General features: G+C 40.6%; 1 protein-coding gene across 2 annotated transcripts in view; it reads left to right on the forward strand.

Moving 5' to 3' along the window:
- Positions 1 to 21,656, forward strand: part of Smc1b (structural maintenance of chromosomes 1B) — an 81,045-nt gene that overhangs the window by 58,124 nt on the left and 1,265 nt on the right. For both annotated transcript variants that reach the window (XM_059247549.1, XM_059247550.1), the window contains exons 19-24: positions 3,574 to 3,669; positions 14,967 to 15,123; positions 15,852 to 16,006; positions 16,990 to 17,141; positions 18,878 to 18,947; positions 20,905 to 21,015. In XM_059247549.1, the coding sequence (XP_059103532.1) occupies positions 3,574 to 3,669; positions 14,967 to 15,123; positions 15,852 to 16,006; positions 16,990 to 17,141; positions 18,878 to 18,947; positions 20,905 to 21,015 (741 nt within the window). The remainder of the gene's footprint in view (positions 1 to 3,573; positions 3,670 to 14,966; positions 15,124 to 15,851; positions 16,007 to 16,989; positions 17,142 to 18,877; positions 18,948 to 20,904; positions 21,016 to 21,656) is intronic.

A 21,656-nucleotide genomic window follows, 5' to 3' on the forward strand; every position in this document is an offset into this window, starting at 1 on the left:
GAAAAGGCGCAAAGCTACACAGAGAAACCCTGTCTCAAAAAACCAAAAAAAAAAAAAAACTTTAAAATTCTAAAGAAATTGAAAAAGAGAATTGAAGACATAAAGACCTCTCATGCTCATGGATCAATGATTAATATTTTAAATATGGCCATCATACTTGAAAGCAGTGTACAGATGCAGTACAATTCTTACCTCAGTACAGTTTTAATGACATTCCTCACAGAACTAGAAAAAGAAAACAATCCTAAAATGCTGCGGGCCGCAGGAATATATTATATAAGAACTCAGCTGGTTATGGCAAAGTCACTACCTGGAGGAATCAGGGAATTGCTCCAGAGGAAGCCAAATCCCAAGGAATTTTTGGTGTTACTTGGCTTGTTATATATCAGCTGTATTCTGTTATGAAAGTCATGTGTGCCTTCATAGTTTTCCCAATTGACTTTTCCCCAAGAAGGGCTAACAGTGTAGATTGATCACTCTCTGGACATACACATTCCAGGTATTTGGAGAACAGCCTCAGGAAAGGCTTTCTCTGGAATCAGATATCTCCCTTGGCCACTTTCAAGGACTAGCAGTAATAACAGTTGTCCACATGCTGCAAGTCTCCTGATTTAAGGAGGAGACACAAGGAGACACCACCTAGGTCAGGTGGACGTTAAGTAATAGCTTTACACAATTCAGCTCGGACCCTCCTTTCTTACAGCCTTACTGACTTTATAGACTGCTAACTCCTTACCTAACCACTTCTAGGAATGTTTAGATAACCTTCTGTGCTGACAGCTATGCTCAGCCCAAACCCCAGTTCAAGCCTCCCTGTAATTATCATCATTGGCAGCATCCGGCCAGGTCCATCCCCAGATGGAGGAAAGTACCTTATCAGAGATACCTCTATACTCTCTAAGAACAGACTTAAGCATCCAGGCTACCCATTTGAGGTCTGGCGGATATGCCAATTAAACTTTACTTTCTCCTTTCCCAAACCTTACCTCTGGTTCCAGATCTCCCTTTAACTATCACCTGAGGCATCTAGCTGTACACAGGTTGCCTAGCAACTGAGCACACTTTCCCCCACCCTGCAGAAAAACGGCAGATAGCTTGGATAGATAGGAGGAAAAAAGAAGACAGTTTTATTTTCTCCCATTGACCTAGCAACTTACAGATTCTTAACATTTTCTACTAATCACGTTTAAAACTATAGTTAAGCACATAAGATTCTCTCTTCTTAGATATTACCCGAATTTAGCCTTTAGTTAATTCATTTCCCCATTGGTCACTTCCCTTTGGGGTTGCAAATGATAATTAATGGTTACTGGCTCCCTATGTGATTCTTACCCCTCCGTTTGACCCTGGAAGCCTGGCTTTATATACCAGGACTTCCAGGGCATGGGGAGACGGAGAAGAGAAAAGAGAATGGAAGAACTAGATGGGTAAGAACTTGAGAGGAACAAACTGAGATGGGGAAGAATTAGATTGAAGGGCTAGAGGACAGCACCAGAGGAACAAGATGGAAGATGAGGAAGAGTCAGATGGGGAAGTACTAGCTGGATAAGAACAAGATGAAAAGGACCTAGATGAGGCAGAGTTAAGAGAATTAAGATAGGGGCTGGAGAGATGGCTCAGAGGTTAAGAGCACTGCTTGTTCTTCCAAAGGTCCTGAGTTCAATTCCCAGCAACCACATGGTGGCTCACAACCATCTGTAATGAGATCTGGTGCCCTCTTCTGGCCTGCAGGGATATGTGCAGACAGAACACTGTATACATAATAAATAAATCTTTTAAAAAAAAAAGAGAGAGAATTAAGATAGAACTTAGAGGAAGCAGTAGATAAATATAGAGAGAAATCAACCAAGAAAGGAGCTAGACATGAGAACAGAACTGAAGCTGGGTATAGAACTTAGAGGAAGCAGTAGATAAATATAGAGAGAAATCAACCAAGAAAGGAGCTAGACATGAGAACAGAACTGAAGCTGGGTATAAAGGATGTTATGCCAGAGGAATTAAAGCAAGTGGACTATAGAGCTCGGGGTGCTGAGATTCTATTTCCTGAAAATAGTCCTTGCCGTTAGTAGTTCTCTCTCCTGAGCCCCTGGGATGTATAATATTAAGGCTGGTCCCGCTAATATTATACAAGACTAAAATTTATATGGAAGTACCAAAGACTTAATAGCAAAACCCTAAGCAGAAAAAGCAGTGTTGGAGTATCACAATACCTAATCTCAGATTATATGACAGAGCCATAATAAAACAGCATGCTACTAACAAAAAAAAAAAAAAAAAAGATCCACAGACCAGTGGAACAGAATGGAGGATCCAGAGGGAAACCTGTATATACACTTAAGCAGTGTGATTTTCAGTAAAAGTGCTAAAGTCAAACATTGGTGAAAAGACAACTTCAGCAAAGGACACTGGGAAAATTATATGTCACATGTAGAAGAATGGAACTCTCCTTCCCTATTAGTATGTGAAAATAAATTCAAAATAGACAAAGACTTTAATGTGAGACCTGAAATTCTAAAACTGCTGGTGGAAACAGAACACTTGAAAATATGGGTAGAGGCAAGAACTTAATGAAAAGGATTCCAACAACTCAAGAACTAACAGCAAGAATTGACAGATTCCTTAAGTAAAACAACAACAAAAACCCACCATATGTTACAGATACACTACTACTCTGTATGTGCCCTAAGGAATCAGCATACCACCGATACACTTGCATATCTGTGTTTATTACAATACTGTTCACAATAGCCAACATATGGAGCTAGTCTAGATTCTAGTCAACAGATGAAAGAAAATGTATATGCACACACGAAAGTTTGTTCAACTATAAAGAATGCTATATTGTTTGAAGGAAAATAGAACTTGAGATCATGACATTAAGCAAAATAAGTCAAACTCAGACAAATGTTATGTCTTCTCTCATATGCAATGGAGTCACACTCATGAGATGTAGAGCTTCTGCAGCACATTTTGTATTCAGCTTTAACTTGCATTTGAGCTGTTTTAACATATAGTATGCAAAGCATAAACTTAATTCAAAAAGTAGTTTCATTGAGTTTACATTGCTAAGAAGTCTAAGGGATGAATAATGCTTTCTTTTTTCATTTTGTAAGTTTTGGTTTTCATCAACATTACACCAACAGCCAAACAATAGTTGAATACAGTAATTTTCTCCTCTTTTTAATTTTTTATATTAGATATTCATACATTCTAACAGGAAAAAAAAAGGAAAACCTAGTACTGAGTGGGTCCCAGAGACTTTGATAGGAAAGAAAGGACAGCTTAAGGGAAGGCAGCGAGGAGGCAGCTGAGGTGAGAATTGAGCAGACATGCAGGGTGGACTGCATTGAAGCATGTCAGCCCTGAGAGTGGCTTCCAACTGCTTTATCAGTAAGGTTGTGTACTTGCAACAAAGTGAGCACAGGACAGTGGTACGTGATTCTGTCAAGAATGACTGAGACCAGGCCTTTGTGGCTGATTGGTTGCTATACAAGGGGTTAACTTTTGATCTGAATGACTCAGCAAGTGGCTGGAGTAGAGGTTACTATTCAGGCAAGTGTGTCTGTTTTTCAGTTAACTGAAACAGAAAGTACCCAGGCAACAGCTGATATCTATGACAAAGAAGCATCCATCCAAATAGACTACAGTCCTCTAAGGGAGGATTTGAAGGTAATTTAAAGATTTGTTTGTGATTAACAGTAATATTAGCTATTAAAATACTATAGAATCATTTTTATATGGTTAAGTTTAAGTTATTTGGGGTGGGTGGTTGGTAGCATTTGTTGTTTTGTGGGGGAAGAGACATTAAAGAGAAAAAAGAAAGCTGGGGTGATGATTGCAAATGCCTGCATTCCCAGCACTTACGAGGTAGAGGCAGGAGAATGACTGTCAGTTCATGTGTCATGAAACCCAGTCTCCAAAAACCAAAATATGAGCTGCAGAGGTTGTTCAGTCAGTAAAGTGCCTGCCAAGCAAACATAGTAACCTGAGTTTGGTTCCCCAGGACCCACAGAAAAGGCCAGGTGCTGAAGTTTTAAGTCTGTAGTCCCAGAACTGGGGAGTCAGAGACAGGTCCCTGAAGCTCACTGGCTAGTAGTCTAGCCAGGCAATAGTGAGCTCCAGATCCAGTGACAGATTCTGTCTCAAAACATAAGGTAGACAGCTATAGAGATGGCTCAGTTGTTAGAGTAGGCTGCTCTTCCAGAGGACCCAGGTTTTGTTCCCTTTTCCCACATGGCAGCTAACAAACATCTGTAACTCCAGTTCCAAAGGATCCAGTGTCCTCTTCTGGCCTCTGTGGGCATTGCATGCAGGTGGTGTACAGACACACATGCAAGCAAAAACACTTGTAATTTTTTAAAATTAATTAATTACATAAAAATAAAATGGAGAGAAACTGAAGAAGACAACAAAGGCAGCCTCTGGCCTCTACATATACATGTGCATACACCACCTAACATCTGTGTATAGTGTTTCCAACACCAGAGGAATAGCAGTTATTTAGTTCTCTGAACACCAGCTGGAAATGTTAGAGTTCAGTCTGCCACTGCTTGTCTGAGGTAGCATCAGATTCCAAAAATTAAGGGCACAGACTGCCTACACTACCGATGCCAGTCACCCAGGGGTTCCTCAGCCCTCAAGTGCAGTAATTTGCTATACTCATACACAGAATTCAGGGTAATAATTTATTATACATTTACCAATTTGTTATGAAAGATACAACATGGGAAGAGACAAGTGAGAGAGATGCATAGGACAGGAATGGAGGAGGTACAGAGCTCCCATGCATTCTGCCTCCTGTAGATGTGCTGCCCTGCCAGCCTGTCCATGTGTCCACCAACCTGGATGCCTGCTTCTCTCTGAGCATGACTGATTCAACTGGTAACTGGTGATTAAACTGAATCCCTAGTTTCTCTTCATTCCCAGAGAGGACATGATAAAAGTTACAAGCTTCTAACCCTATTTGGTACACCAGCAGTCAGTTCTTATCCTTCAAAAGTCAGTTTATTAGCATTACCCCATTACAGTATAGAAAGGGGCAGACTGTGAATAACAGTAGGAGCTCCTTTCATCTCATCCCTTGGGAAATGTCAAGGGTGTTATTTCTGAGCCTGGAGCAGGATGAGTGCCAAATGCCTATTACAAATAGCAGAAAATAGGTAACCTTTTTCTTTTTTATGAGATAGTCACACTATAGGCTGGCTGACCTGAACTCATTGGGCACAGTGACTGCTGCCACCTGGGCTACCTACCCACACTGCCAGCATCTTCAGAGAAGTGAACCTGCCTTTGGAGTAGTACAGTTCTAAAACTGAAGTTGTGCTCCCTCACCATGAATAAACATGGTCCTACCTGAGGTCAGACCAAACCCCTCTTTCTGCCTTCTGTCCCTATACATCTGTCTTTAAATATTCTAACAAAGTAGGCAAATGAAAACTAAAGAAAACATCCACTGGGGATATAGCTCAGGTAGTAGAGTGCTTGCCTACTTTAGAACTTCAGTTCTAAAACTGAAGTTGGTCCTAGAAAGCCTAAGCCATTATCCCCTTGTTATATTGTGATCTAAACAAGTCACATGTTCATTTCTGAGCCAGTAGCTCAAGTGAATTTAGCCTTACTCCAAGTCAGTCATTGCTATTCCTAGTCCCTCAACACGGCCCCACAGGTAAGAATGGCTCACCTTCTCAAAGCATGGGCAATGTTGAAAAGCGAGGATGATGCTGAGTAACAAAGCCCACATCTTTAAACATCATTTGTTAATGTATTTGGGAAACTTGCTGGATTATTTGATTTATTTGTGATGGCTTTTGTCTCCTCTACAGTTTTTTTATTTACTGCTTTCTCATTTTACATTAGTTTAGAAAAGTCCTTTTCTACCTCATTATCCAGTAAATTATTTTGTGTTGATGGTTTTCTGGAGTATTTAGTTTTATTTTGTTGGTTTTTTGAGACAGGGTCTTAATGTAACCCAGGCTGGCCTCAAATTCACTATGTAGCTGAGGATGACCTTGAACTTCTGATACTTTTGCTTCCACTTCCCAAGTACTGAGTTTAGAGGCATGCCTCACTATACCAATGAAGTGGGAGGGGTGGAACCCAGGCCTCTGTACATACTAGGCAAGCACTCTACTACCTGAGCTATTTCCCCAGCGGATGTTTTCTTTAGTTTTCATTTGCCTACTTTGTTAGAATATTTAAAGACAGAAGTATAGGGACAGAAGACAGAAAGAGGGGTTTGGTCTGACCTCAGGTGGGACCATGTTTATTCATGGTGAGGGAGCACTTTTGTCACCCATATGTGTAGATGGCCCAATGCCTACAGAAGATGGACAGCAGCCTTAATAGGGATGGAAACGACTTCCTTAAGCCCCTAAGGGGAGCTGGGAAGTGTAGTCTTTCAGCAGGAAACTATCATTCCTAACTGTGAGTAGCTATTAAAAATCAAAGGCAGGAATGTTGTAGCTGCTTTCTGCTGAGGAGGGTCTTTGTTAGAGGGGTTCCTCTGGTCATGTAGCAGGAGGTGAGTCTTAATTGGCTTTGATGGATCAGGCATTTGCCATCCTGTATTCCTGAAGAGGCTTGAAAAATAACTAGAGGGCTGTAGGGATATGATTTGGTTACAGAATAGAATTAAAAGAAATTTTTGGGAAGGTTGAGGGTAGGAAGGAACAGATGCAGGAGAGACAGAGTGGGCCAGTGAGAGAAAATGTTGATTCAGGTAACAGTGACTGGTTGGTCACATTGCTGGAACTGTTGCACCAAAACATACTAGCAGAAGTAGCAGGGAGCCACAGAACATCAAAGAAAGGGGACAGGAGAAAATAGAGGACTAACATAAAGGATTATTATCTGGCCTGGGGTGAAAGAGATGAAGGTCCCTTTTAGCCAGATTTTCCACAGCATCCAAAAGGTCTTTTTTGCAGATGGATCAGGAACAAATGGAGTTGTTGCTGAGTGAGAGCTGTCAGAAGAGCTAATGTGAAACATTTTATTTGTGTATAGGGTGAAGTTCAGTAAGTAAAACTTATAAAAGACAGGGTAAAAACGTAGGTATGTGGGGGGAGGGCATGGGGGGGGGCCGGGAGAAGGGAGGACAGGGGAATCCATGGCTGATACGTAAAGTTAAATTATAAAATTTTTAAAAAATAATAAAAAAAAAACATAGGTATGAGGATGTAGCAGGAATCTTAAATGGTCTTATTAATAAAATCAAACCTGAGGCCAGTTATTGGGGTGAATGCTGAATGATCAGAGAAGCAGAACAAGCCACAGCTACCTCACCTCGCCAGTTTCTCAGCTGGTCCTGTTTGCTCAGACTGGAAGCCTCTGAGTCCTCATCCAGAATGAATCTCAGCTGAACTGCTGCTAGAAGCCTGAAAGCTTAACCAGCCAAATGCTTGTAGTTTCTGGTCTCCACGCCTTATATATCTTTCTGTTTTTTCCATCACTCCCTGGGATTAAAGGCTCACTTCTTGGGATTAAAGATGTGTGTCACCATGCCTGGCTGTTTCCAATGTGGCCTTGAACTCACAGAGATCCAGAGGGATTTCTACCTCTGGAGTGCTAGGATTAAAGGTGTGAGTGCCACCATTTTCTAGCCTTTGTATCTAGTGGCTGTTCTGTCTCTGACCCCAGATAAGTTTATTAGGGTGCACCATATTTTGGGGAACACAATACCACCACATGAGGATAATAAAGAGGAAAAAGTGATCAAGGGGAGGAGCCAGAGTGGGAGGGACCAGAAATAATTTTGTTTGGTACATGTGTCTTTGGGCTTCATTTAAAACCAGTTGGGATTGATTGATTGGCATAGAGGCAGCATTGTTTGAGGGAGGCATAAATCCATCCTTAGCAGTAGTCAGAGCTGGTCCTTTTTCATTGTGGAGTACTGCAGCAGTCAAGAAGTCAACGAGTCAAGGTGGTCCTGAAGAGAAGGATGTGAAGCTGTTCTGAGCTGATGAGACAGAGGTTAGTTGACTCAAGGAAGGCTTCAGTCCTGCTGTTAGTTCTGAGTCCCAAAAACAATGTCCAGCGTGGCAAAAAGACAGATGAGTTGGATGACCCATGGCCCACTAGGCCCCTTTTAGAGGTCACCCAAACTGCATTTAGGGGTTTGGGAGTGTGGCTCTCTCAGTAACTGCTTCAAGGCTCACAGAAATGTGATGAGGAGAGGAACAGCCAACCAAGGGGCCATGGTGAAACTTAACTGTTGGCAAAGATCCAGAACATAAGTCAGGAGGTAATAACTACAACTTTGTGGGGAACTTTAAGAGACAGTTATTGAGGGAATTTTTGCATCAACATTAACATGAGTCAATATAATATGAAGTTAAATGAAATTGTACAACTAACTGGACCATGTACTGGATTCTACAGAAGGATGAGGTGACTGTAATTAGCTATTTGTTTATATCAGACTCCTGCATAAGGAACGAGGACCTGGAGGCTATGTGAAAGAAGTCAGTTAAAGTCATCATCCAAGGAATGGATCTGAACAGAGAGTGTCTTAAGTGATAATGAACAAAAACAATAATCTCAAATAAAACAAAATTTCTGGTTAGAAACAATTTGATAAAGTAAAATTGGGGCTATTACCTTAAATGTCCATATCTAGTATTTGAAAACATGACAATATATATTTTTGTTAACATCAAATTGTTACACTTTGTTCCAGGATTATACAGTAAATGTTTTATATTGCTAGGTTATGTAAAAAGACATTTCATTCTAAATTGTATTTCCAAAAAAAATTATTTTTAATTTTTTTTAAAATAATTTATTTAAATTTATTTTATGTGCATTGGTGTAAAGGTGTCAGATCCCCTGCAACTGGAGTTACAGACAGTTGTGAGCTGCCATGTGGGTGCTGGGAATTGAGCCCAGGTCCTCTGGAAGAGCAGTCAAGTGCTCTTAACCACTGAGCCATCTCTCCAGCCCTATTTTTAATTTTTTAATAAAAGGTATATTCCCAAAGATAGTGACTGCCTTGTTAAGAATAAATGATTCATTTTATAGTTTTCTAAAATTAGCCCTATTAACAGAGCCTTGTAAAATTTTTATAACATTTCATTCCATACAGTCCACAAACAGATGAAAAATGAAAACAATCAGTTATGTCAAATCTGTAACAAATAATTTACATGTAACATGTACTAAACTAACAAAGAAGGCCAACTCTTTACTCCTTTTGTTGATGGACAGATCAGTAGGTTACCACATACTAACAGTACTAAGCACATTTCTTGATATCATTCTATTGATTATTTAGAGGTATAATTTGTAAAGCAAGATAATCAAATTAAATAAGCTTTTGGCTTTTGGAATCTTTTTTTTTTAACTTTTTTCTCAATAACCTCCCTGAGCTCGCCTTAGGACACTTCCTGAGTTACTGTTTGACAGGTGTACCGCCCCTGTCAAACTCGCCACCTGGCACTGTCCCTGGAGCGGGTCACGCACGCACGCACGCCCGCATTGGAATTTCTAAGAAATATCCACAAGCATTATCCCAAAGCCTGTGTACTCCTTGTAGGCTTCAAGGTAAGAGTGTAGGCACTGGCCCTGGAGCTCCATCTGGGCAGAGAATAGATATTTTCAAAACACTACAGGTGAGCCCAGGTTGGAGACAATCTCCTTCATCTAAGTCATCTCCTGATGAACCTGAGGGCTTATGGGTTAAGGGATATCACTTAATAGAATCATCTGTTGACTCTACAGATAGAAAAGCCAACTGTCAAAAATATCACTTGGATAGTCTGAATAACTTTTCAAAGCTGTGAGTTTGATGATGGAGTTTCTGGCAGCCTCCTTTAATCAGGGTACATGGTGGTTAGGGTGTGGACCCTGGAATTAGCTTTTGTTAAAAGCCGGGGTAAAGGACACATTCAATTGAACTAGCTATACAAGCCCCATACCAGTCAGGTGGTAGACTTAAGTACAAGGTTTCCCTGTTTACAGCATCCTCAAATACTAATTTGGGAGACATTGAGGACAGAGTAATTGCTATTTGCCTCTTTGCTGTTTGAGACACTTAGAATATGGGTGCAGACTCTGAGATCCTCCACTGGGCATGAAAAATCCATTTCTCTGTCATGTGTGACATGAAGAGTAATTCATCTTTAAATAAGGAGGGGTTCTGATTTGTTTGTTCTGGTTTTGGTCAGACCTACATGCCCAGAGCTGGCCAGGCCTTTATAGCCAGAGCTGGTCAGACCTACACAGCCAGAACAGAAGCAGCAGACTTTTGGCAGGTCTTAACTCCCATGCGGCCTTGTCGTTTAAGGAGGCTAGTATGCATCTTACTGTGGTGGGATGGTGCTTCATCTAAGGGAAGGATTTGAGCCTGAGGAACTTCATGCCATACAAGTATATTGTAAATTTAACCTATTTTTCTCAAGCATTCAAACTTTCATGACGAATTTTTATATACCTGATTTTGAATATTATTTTACATTAAACAAACTTTGTTTACTTTACACTTGTTTTGTTCTTAATTTTGATAAATATACAGAATACTATATGATAGAAGATAAAAATTATTCTCTCTGAGCTTGTCATTTGGAATTAAATGATTACGTTTGTCCTAAGCTTTTTTACATCTAACTGACCATTAATTTTTATATCTTAATAGTTTACAACAAGTTCATACCTTTTATAAGATTAGGGTCATACAATTTTTAAGTTTGAGTCTTAAAACACTCATAATTTGTAAATTAAGAGTCATTAGTATCAAAGTAAACTTTAAACCATAAATACAGTCCACAGAGACAGGGAACCTCATTTTCGTGGTCCATTTATAATGTATTTTTACAAAATGCCATATTTTTATATGATCAGTTTCATCAAATAGCTAAAGCTTAACAAAATTAGCAAAGACATAAGTGAGGTCACCCTAACCAAGATCACAGTGAAGTCACATGGCATGTCCTCTTTTTAACCTTAGTAAAGTTGGTGGCCAAGTCACATGGCTGCTAGGTCACCAGCCAAGATGTGGCAAGCTACCTTTTTCCTGAACAAAAGTTGAATCCAGCCGGGCGGTGGTGGCGCACGCCTTTAATCCCAGCACTCGGGAGGCAGAGCCAGGCGGATCTCTGTGAGTTCGAGGCCAGCCTGGGCTACCAAGTGAGTTCCAGGAAAGGCGCAAAGCTACACAGAGAAACCCTGTCTCGAAAAACCAAAAAAAAAAAAAAAGTTGAATCCATGTTCTAGCAAATTAAGATTATCTGCGCGTCCTTTTAAAGTCCTACTCAGTGAACTTACAAATCCTAAAATACAGAAAGTTAAAATTTCAAAAAAGCTTTGAAGATAGTAAACAAAATGAAGGAAAAGTGGGGAGAATTCAGAATTAAAACATTTTTCCTTTTTGGGGGCAGTGATGGTGCATGCTCTTAATCCCAGCACTCGGGAGGTACAGGCAAGCAATGAGTTCGAGGCCAGCCTGGTCTACAGAGTGAGTTCCAGGATAGCCAAAGCTACACAGTGAAATCCTGTCTTGAAAAACTAAAAACACCTTACCATTTGTAACCTCTAAGGGAATTAGTTGGCTTCTTAGTTATCCTTAAGAACAAAGTGTCTTTTCTTGGGCTGTTCTGGTTTGCTCTCCTCCCTGTCACAGAGTCAGGTGACCAGCCTGACCTAGGACAGACTTTGGAAGAAACTTTTTTTAAACACACATGCTTGGGTCTAGAGCAGACAGGCCAAATTCCAGCTCCAGAGCCTACCTTCTCGGTAGAGTAGAAAGGAAGGGGAAAAAAATTTCAGATACCCAAAAAGACATTCAATTCTCTCTAAGATTAAACCCAGTGATCAACATATCCATAACCAGTTTGTGTGTGTAGGCAGCTGGAGCAGATAATCCAAAATGTCTACCTCTTAGCTTTAAAGAGGAGAGACAGGCTAGGCCAAAAGCAGAAGGCAAGAGTTCTGTGTAGTCTCAGGAACAGATAAAGATTAGAGGCCCAGAAGAAACAGTGGGAGTCATTCTGACTCTGAGCATGGTTGTAAGCCAGAACCTTGAGAAAGATTAAAGTAAACTCTTGAGTTTTATGGGAGAGGGAGCCTCAGACCATGCTGCCATTCCATTATTATCAGTTTAGATACTAAAAGTTGAAAGTTCCAAATGGGCCAGTAGTGGCCATTTCTCCGTGTATTTTGAGACCAGATTTGCATTAAAAGGTGAAAGAGAATCACTGGTTTCAATTATACAGGAAAAACTTGAAGCAGATGAGAGACAAAGGCAAAAAAAAAAAAAAAGGGTCAAATCCAGTTGCATAGAACATCCTCAATGCCTTGTAATGACTTAATGTACCTAGAAAGTAAGGGGGTGTCCCCAAAAGTTATAGTTTCAGTATTAAGAAACCACAGGGTGAGTGGAAGGTTCTCAGAGCTTTTGGCTGATTTAGTGGTTCTCACAGCCAGTGGAAAGTCTCTGATGCATTTCCATTGTAGCAGGAATCTTAAAAGTTCTTATTAATAAAATCAAACCTGATCCAGGTATTGGGTTGAACGCTGGAAGAGCAGAGAGACAGAACAAGCCACAGCTAACCTCACCTGGCCAACTTCTCAGCTGGTCTTTTTCCTCGGACTGGAAGCTTCTGTGTCCTCATCCCAATGGCTCTCAGCTGAACTGCTTCTCAAAAGCCTGAATGCTTAAATAGGCCAAAAGCTTAACCAGCCAAAAGCTTCTAGTTTCTGGTCCTCACACCTTATATACCTTTCTGCTTTCTACCACCACTCCCTGGGATTAAAGGCTCGCTTTCTGGGATTAAAGGCGTGTGTCACCATGCCTGGCTGTTTCCAATGTGGCCTTGAACTCACAGAGATCCAGAGGGCTCTATCTAGTGGCTGTTCTGTCTCTGACCCCAGATAAGTTTATTAGGGTGCACAATATTTTGGGGAACACAATACCACCACATTTCCTCTTTTTTTGTCTAAAATTTTAAAAAAGCTTATAACTAATACAAGAAAAATTATATCCAATAAGTATATACAATATACAGTCAAGATTACATTAACAATGTCTAGTCCATTAATATTTGACAGATTCAGATAAAAAACTCCATTATATGTATTAACAATGTCCAGTCCAGTAACATTTGATAAGTCCCAGCGGGTCTTAAGGCAGAAGAAAGCTCTGGTGAACTCCCAAACCTAACCAGGGTTAAGGGCAACCAATTACCTTGTCCTGGCATTTTGTTGTGTTGCATGTGTGTTTTGGTTGAATGCATCATGGTCTCCCACCTAGGTCAAACTGTGTCAGGATGAGACAGCAAGGTAAGAGAAAGGGCTGAGACAGAGAGGAAGAAAAAAAAAAAAAGGCCCTCAGGTCCTAGAGTAAAGGCTTGGAGTTGCCAGCTTGGGGAGGTGGGGGACAGCTTCCACCTCCAGATGCCTTCCTTGGTCTTTTGGCACCAGTGTGTTAAGATTATTTAAAGGCAGCTGTAGAGAGACAGAAAGTAGAAAGAGAGGCTTGGTCTAGCCTTAGTCAGGGCCATGTTTATTCACAGTAGTGGGGCAATTTGGTCACCTGTGAGTGTGGGTGGTCAAAATGCCTACAGGAGAAGATGGGATGCCGGCCCCTTATAAGGGTGGAAAGGACTTCTGTAGTCTGCAGGGGAAACTTGGAAGCGTAGTATTTCAGCAGGAAACTATCATTTTTAATCACTTAAAATTTATTCATTTTTTAAGTCACCCAAATAAGCAGCTTATTTCAGTTTCCAGATAATCTTTCTCTTAGTAAGTTAAATATTATCTTTATTACATATTAATTAACCGCCTTTAGGAGTCAAGGAAGTTTTCCTGGAATAACATAGCTACACTTTCTCCTCCCCCTCCTTATTCATTGGCTTTGGAGTTAAGCATTACACCTTCTAGGTCATTTGGATTCCTTCTCTCTGCCCTGTAGCACCTGTGCTCATCCTGTGAGGCGGCTTTTTCATCCTGGTGTAAATGTCAGTTTGTATTTTTTCCTTCTCTGAGGTTTTGTTTTTTTTTAATGTTTTTTGTGTGGGGGGGTGTTTTGCCTATATGTATGCTTATACCACATGCATGCTTGGTGCCCTCAAAGGCCAGAAGAAGGTGTCAGAGCCCCTGGAATTGGAGTTATAGATGGTTGTAAGTTGCCATGTGGATGCTAAAAATCAAACTCAGGCCCTTTAAAGAGCAGACAGTGTTCTTAACCACTGAACCACCTCTCCAGCCCCTCTGTGAGCTCTTTTAAGGCAAAGACTAAATAGTTTTCAAACTAACCCATAATAGATGACCAGTATTATTTTTAATGAACAAAGAAACAGATGATAGGTGAATTTTCACATTTTGGGCATGATCATAATCTTGGGAGGTAAAGAATGTTCACAGAGCAGCATTATACAGTGTTAGAGCAAGAAAGGCACAGCTGGGTAGGGAAGCTGCAAACATTGCCTGTGTGACTGCAGTACCAAACCCAGAATGGCTTACAAAGGGGGCAAGGAGATGCAGAGGGTGCAAGTAGAGTCAGATGGTAGCATCCTTGCCAGGTGTGGTGCCACACCTGTAATCTCAGCATCTGGTAGTCTGAAGCAGGAGGATCGCTACAAGTTTAATACCTGTCCAGGCTACATGGTAAATACCAGACCAGCCAGGACTACATAACAAGACCCTATCTCAAGAAAGCAAAATAGATAGATGATGATGGAGGGAGGGAAAGAGGGACAGGGAGAGAGAGAGAGAAAGAGAGAGGAGAGAGATATGATAGCAGCAGTCTTAGGTCAGCAAAGTGGCCTACCAGATGAAGGCACTTGCCACCAACCCTGACAACTTAAGTTCAATTCCTGGGTCATACATAATGGAAGAAGAGAATCAGTCCCAAAAGCTGTCCTCTCACCTCCACACACATGCTATGGGAGATAGGTTCACACATACAAAGAATGATAAGTATTATACTTTGGAATATTAAAGGCATGCCAACTCATGCTGTTCTTTGCTAATGATAGGCTCTACAGTCAGATAAGGAAGTGGAGGACCACCTTACACTCCTTCTAGAGCAAGTAGCATCCCAAGAAAATACTCTACTGAAGACTGCAGCTCCAAACCTACGAGCACAGGAGAACTTAAAGGCTGTCAGAGACAAGTTTCAAGAATCTGCAGACGGTAAAATTGAGTTTATAGTTGTTAGCAAGATGATATTCATGGGTGTTTTATTTCTGTATGTGCCAACAACTCCTTGTATTGTACCTTTCTTTTATTAACATGTATTTTTGTCTGTTGCCTTATATTAATGTGTTTTTTAAATACTGAAACACAAAATGTCTTCCTTCATGAAGAATGTCCTACTTTACTTTAAAAATAAGTTTATTGGGGGTTGGGAATATAGCTCTGTTGGACAAATACTTAATGTACATGAAGCCCTGGGTTCCATTTCCAAATCCTCATAAACTGGGTTTAGGGCATGCACCTATAATACAAGAACTCTGGAGGTGGAGGCAGGAGCATCAGAAGTTCAAGGTCACCCTCAGCCACATAGTGAGTTTGAGGTCAACCTGGTTACATGAAACTCTGTCTTAACAAAAAAAAAAAAGTAGGCTTATTAATTATTTTAAAACATATAATTAAGATTTTTCATACCAGAAAAATAAATATATTAAATACACTGTCAGGCTTTGCTAATATTATTTAGACATTATCTCTGCCAGGAAAAGACTTACTGAGTTTAAAAGATGTATTCTCAGAACTTAGTAGCAGTTAAGGTATCTTGGAGATATATATATTTAAGACAACCAAACTCAAAAATCAGTTCTGGAAATACTTTATATATTAAATTTTAAGAGAAGAACCCAATGGTCTCAAAAATAAAGAATGTTGATTTTTTTTTGTCTTAGCTTTTGAGGCCAGCAGAAAGGAAGCCAGAGTATGTAGACAAGAATTTGAACAGGTGAAAAGACGGAGATACGATGCTTTCAGCCAGTGTTTTGAGCACATCTCAGTCTCAATTGATCAGATCTACAAGAAGCTCTGCAGGAACAGCAGTGCCCAGGTGTGTTTTTCAACCCCCAATACTACAGGAGCTTAGTGTAAATGATGGCATTTGTGTTGTTTTCCGGTGAGAGATAAATGACCATGGCATAGTCCTTAAATGATGTAGATGCAAAGCCAGTGTTTGAAGACTGGTCATCTCAAGACGTGTTCTGAATTCCTGACAGCACAGACTAGTCAGAGCCACTTTGGGCCTATTTTTTCACCTGAAACATGAGTGGGGTTGGATCATTTGTTTTCTAAGTTTTTTTAAATGCTGAAATTCTATTGTCTGCTACTAAATTGACTTTATGGAACTACTGGTCTCTGTGGTAATAGTGGGTTCAGGGTAGAAGAAATAGTTGTATTGATCAGCATATCAAAAGTGAGTGGAAGACTAAAGGTGGGATCAAATCCAGATAATATCCATTTGAATGAATCTCTTGGCCCATTGTATTATCCACTCCAGTTGTATTATCAATAGCCACAGCAAATACTTGTAGAATTAAATGTGGAAAAAGATGTAGGTCAGGATTTATGTACCAGCTCTGCTTGAGCTCATGTTATGACTGAGATGATCCTAATTCTGAATTTTAGAATTTCAACAAAACATAACTTATTTAGTAAAATAAGCATATTAATTCATTGAAAACAGGATTCATACATATACCTACAGTATGTGGCCCATAGTAAATGCCAGGTAGATGGACCAACAAATAAGTTGATGGAGACTGTTTTTGTAAGTCTGCAGCATCTGTTGCTAAGGTTTGACTGGAATTATGATGGAAAGACCTGGGCCTTGGATACACTGAACATTCTCTTTCCCTCATCCCAGATAACTCATGTCTGTGGTTAAATCTAGAATTAAATGTATTTACAGGCATTTACATCAAAATTGAAGAAAACCTAACCAAGAGAAAGAATTTTTTTTCATTTAAATATGTTGCCACTCAACTTGAAATATATTGACTACTTTTCTAATATGGCTAAATAAATGTGTTTCAGGCATTTCTTAGCCCAGAGAACCCTGAAGAACCTTATTTAGATGGAATTAGCTATAATTGTGTGGCTCCAGGCAAACGATTCATGCCTATGGACAATTTGTCAGGGGGAGAAAAGTGTGTGGCTGCTTTGGCTCTTCTGTTTGCTGTACACAGGTAAGGCTACATCAAGTTACCAAGTGCATCTTTCTACAGAAAAGCTATAATTATTTTCTTCAATAATATTTAGCAAAGCTATTTTTTCAGTCATAAATTGAAGTTTGTTTTAGGTCTATATCAAGTTAGAGAATCTACAAGTACAGTCTTTGACAAATGTTGTCAATAGTACTGGCTTTATTTTTAAAAGGAAAGTGTTTAGATAATCCACATAGGATATCAAGATTGCCAAAAATGAACATTAAGCAATGACCTAATTTACATATTATTTTCCTAGGCCATACTCAGAGCTCTGCTGTATAATGAAAGCAAAGTATTTGTTCCCTTAAAAAAGGGAGTGGGGGGCTTAATATCCTCATTTCCACTGATGATGGTTGTACCGTTTCTCTTGAAACATAAATCAGGAAACAAAAGTTGGGTAAAATTGAGACAAACCACAGCCTTCAGCATTCACAGCAGGTGGCAGCAGTGTGAGCACTGCCTCTTCCCATCACTAAGAAAGATCACAGGAATCTGACTTCTGGTCTCAAGAAAGGACTGGGACAGGCCCCCACAGGAGAGGTACAGAGACAAACCCTGGTCAGCTGGGGAGGGACTCCAGACGCAGGATCACAGCAGAGTGAGATTCTCACTAGGTAGCACCCTACCCCTTCACTCTACTAAATATTCACACTTTCAAGTACTGTTGCAGGCTCTGTGGAGACTCCTGTGAACAAAACAAAGTATCTTCCTTAAAAATACTTCATTTTGCCCAACAGTACACGTCTTTAATCCCAGCACTGAGGAGGCAGGAGCAGGTGGATCTCTGTGAGTTTGAGGCCAGCCTGGTCTACAAAATGAGTTCCAGAACAGCCAGGGTTAAGAGAGAGGAAAAACAAAACAAATAACTTCATTTTTGCTGGAGCTATAGCTCAGCAATAGAGTACATGCCTCCCATGTATGAGATCTTAGGCTCATGTATAAAACCATTGTGGGGTGTTACAAATCACATTTGTTGTAAAAAGAAAAATTGTTTTCAGGAGGAGATAGTGAAGTATATTTGTAAACTATTTCCCTAATATAGAGAATATTTGAAAATGACAAATCCCATGAAGAAAAAAATAAAGGAATGGAGATATGGGTGGCCCTGAAGCACTTTACAACAGTAAGAAGATTAGATTAGATTAGATTAGATTAGATTAGACTGGGTAAGAATTAAGGAAACAAGTTGTGTGGATAGCTAAGGCAAGAATGTTCTGGATATAATAAAGAATAGCAAATGCAAAGACCGTAAGTCCAAAGTGGGCTTAGCATGTGTAGAGGATACTTTATGTGGCAGTGATAGGCACAGGGTTAGGATGCTGTTGTAACAAGCAAGGGGAAAGGTAGTAGTGGCTTAGGATAGTATGAGAGATAGAGGGTGCTAACAGACAGGAATGGAATGTGAAGGTGTCAGTCATGACTCCATGGGTTTGGCCTAAGTAACTATAATAATTGCTGCCACTAACTGCCACAGGAGGAGAACAGGTAGAGGGGAGGGGAGATGATGGCTGAATACTCATATGGAATCCAGTATGCAGACATGTGAGAAGAGAGCTCAGAGCTGTCACTGAAAAGTGTGGGAGCTGGGTATGGTGGCACTAGAAGTCTCAGAATTTCTGAAAGGTTTTGTATACCCTAAGTACTATTACTTCTTGCCTCTGATTCTTCATAAAACAAGTAAGTTGTTACTCATGTGCATATAATTTTTTTTCTAGTTTTCGGCCTGCTCCATTCTTTGTATTAGACGAAGTAGATGCAGCCCTGGACAATACTAACATTGGCAAAGTAAGTTTTTTTTCTGCTTTCAATTCCCCACCCCCTTTTGTTTTTCAAGATAGTGTTTCTCTGTGTAGCCTTGGCTGTCCTGGGACTTGCTCTGAAGACCAGGCTGGCCTCCAACTCAGAGATCCTCCTGCCTCTGCCTCCTAGAGTGCTGGGATTAAAGGTATGCACCACCCCCACCTCCACCTTGGGCTTCTGCTTTCAATTTCCTTTTTTTTTTCCCCCTATTTTTTTGAGTCAGGGTTTCTCTGTGTAATGGTCCTTGCTGTCCTGGAACTTGCTTTGTCCTTGAACTCACAGAGATCCACCTGCCTATGCCTCTGCCTCTGCCTCCCAAGTGCTAGGATTAAAGGTATGCGCCACCACTCTCCAGCCTGCTTTCAATTTCTAATAGAACATTTTTGTTGTAGTTTTATTCTGTTGCTGTGACAAAACCACGGCCAAGAACAACTTAGTGGAGAAAGGGCTTATTTGGATTATACTTTACGTCACAGTCCATCATTGAGGAAGTCAGGACAAAGACTCAAGCATAAGCTTCAAGAAACCATGGAGGAAGACTAGGCGGTTTGATGGTTTGCTTGACAAACAAAATAAAATGACAAAATGAACAAACTGTAAGACGAATTGCTAAACAGTCTTATTTAAAAAAAAAAAAAAAAAAAAAAAAACAGAGCCAGATATTGGGATAAAAACTGAGAGATCAAATGAATAGGACAAGCCACAGCCAACCTCACCTTACTGACTCCTCAGCCTCCAAAGAGACTACTTCTTGTATACCCACGCCTATATGCCTTTCTTTCCCTGCCCTTACTTCCTCTCTCCACCCAGCTATATCACTTGCTCTTTCTGCCCAGCTCTATCACTTCCTGTCTGTCTGTACAGACCTCCAGACCTCCATGGTTAGTGCTGGGATTAAAGGCATGTGCCACCATGCCTGGCTCTGTTCCCAGCGTGGCCTTGAACTCTCAGAGATCCGGATGGATCTCTGCCTCCCAAATGCTAGGATTAAAGGCATGTGCTACCATTGCCTGACTTAAATATAGTGGCTGGCTTTTTCCTCTGATCCTCAGATAAGCTTTATTGGGGTACACAGATAAAATATCACAACATACCACTCAAAACATTCAAAAGTTCAAAACTTGCCAAGTCCCTAAGATTGGTCTGGGTCAGAGTACACTGGTCCTAAATGCTCTGAATTCAGGATAACTGCGCTTCTGAAGTACTGTCTACAGTGAATTAATGAGATAGGCTTAAAAAAATAAAACATTCACAGAAGGGACTCTGGTTTTAGAGGCCATGGCAGTAACCATGATGCAGGAATGGAAGTCTTGGACTAGAGATGTGATGCGATGGTCTGTATATAAAATGCCCCCACATAAAGGCTATGGCACTGGGAAGGGATTTTCTTCAATTGAGCTTCATAAAGGAAGCTCTTAAGAGGGCAGGGCCTTAGTGGAAGGATGATTTCAGGCATGCCCTTAAGGATTCTAGGACCTCCCTCAGACCCTTTGCTTCTCAAATTACAGGTGTGCACCACCACACCCCAGTTATTTAACTTACATATATTTGAATTGAGCTTCCCGAAGGAGTTAGAATTCATCTTTAACCAAGACTTGATTACAAAATCATATACTACACTTTCCCAATCCCTTTTTTTTTTTTTTTTTTTTTTTTGGTTTTCCGAGACAGGGTTTCTTTGTGTAGCTTTGTGCCTTTCCTGGTACTCACTTTGTAGCCCAGGTTGGCCTCGAACTCACAGAGATCCACTTGCCTCTGCCTCCCGAATGCTGGGATTAAAGGCATAAGCCACCACCGCCTGGCTCATTTTCCCAATCTTTAAGCTTTGAGTTATCAACTCAAATGTAATTTTAAAAACTAAAAACAAAGAGAACCATTGTTTCCAGAGCCCAAAGGAGGCCTTGCCTTGCTGGTGAAATGTGTGCTTTTTATTTCCTCCCAGGTTTCAAGTTACATCAAAGAGCAGAGTCAGGAACAGTTTCAGATGATAATCATTTCCCTGAAAGAGGAGTTCTACTCCAGAGCTGATGCACTGATAGGCATCTACCCAGAGGTAAGAAACACGGGGCAAGGACAGGCCCCATAAACTCCTTTGACCCTGCTAACCTTGGGATTCCCTTCCACCTCCATAGTGTCCAGGAGCTTGCAGATGCTATTGGCTTTCTACAGTGGGTCAATACAAACCAAATTATTACTTTATTTTTGGTTTTTTGAGACATGGTTTCTCTGTGTATCTTGGAGCCTGTCCTAGAACTCGCTTTGTAGACCAGGCTGGCCTCGAACTCACAGAGATCCACCTTCCTCTGCCTCCTGAGTGCTGGGATTAAAGGTGTGCACCACCACTGCCTGGCATGATGTTTTTTTTTTTTAAAGATTTATTTATTGTATAGTGTTCTGCTTGCATATACACCTCCATGCCAGAAGAGGACACCAGATCTCATTACAGATGGTTTTGAGCCACTATGTAGCTGCTGGGAATTGAACTCAGGACCTCTGGAAGAGCAGGCAGTGCTCTTAACCTCTGAGCCATCTCTCCAGCCCACCAAATGATTTTTAAAGAGTAGATTTAAGACATTTTAAGAGAACGAAGAAAATTAAAACTGTAGTTCATGGCCCAGCAGATGGCTCAGCAGGTTCGGGCACTTGCTACCAAGCCTGTTGACCTGAGTTTGATCCTCCAGACCCATGTGATAG

Source organism: Peromyscus eremicus, chromosome 20 (genome assembly GCF_949786415.1).
Source record: "Peromyscus eremicus chromosome 20, PerEre_H2_v1, whole genome shotgun sequence".
In the NCBI taxonomy this organism is placed as follows: domain Eukaryota; kingdom Metazoa; phylum Chordata; class Mammalia; order Rodentia; family Cricetidae; genus Peromyscus; species Peromyscus eremicus.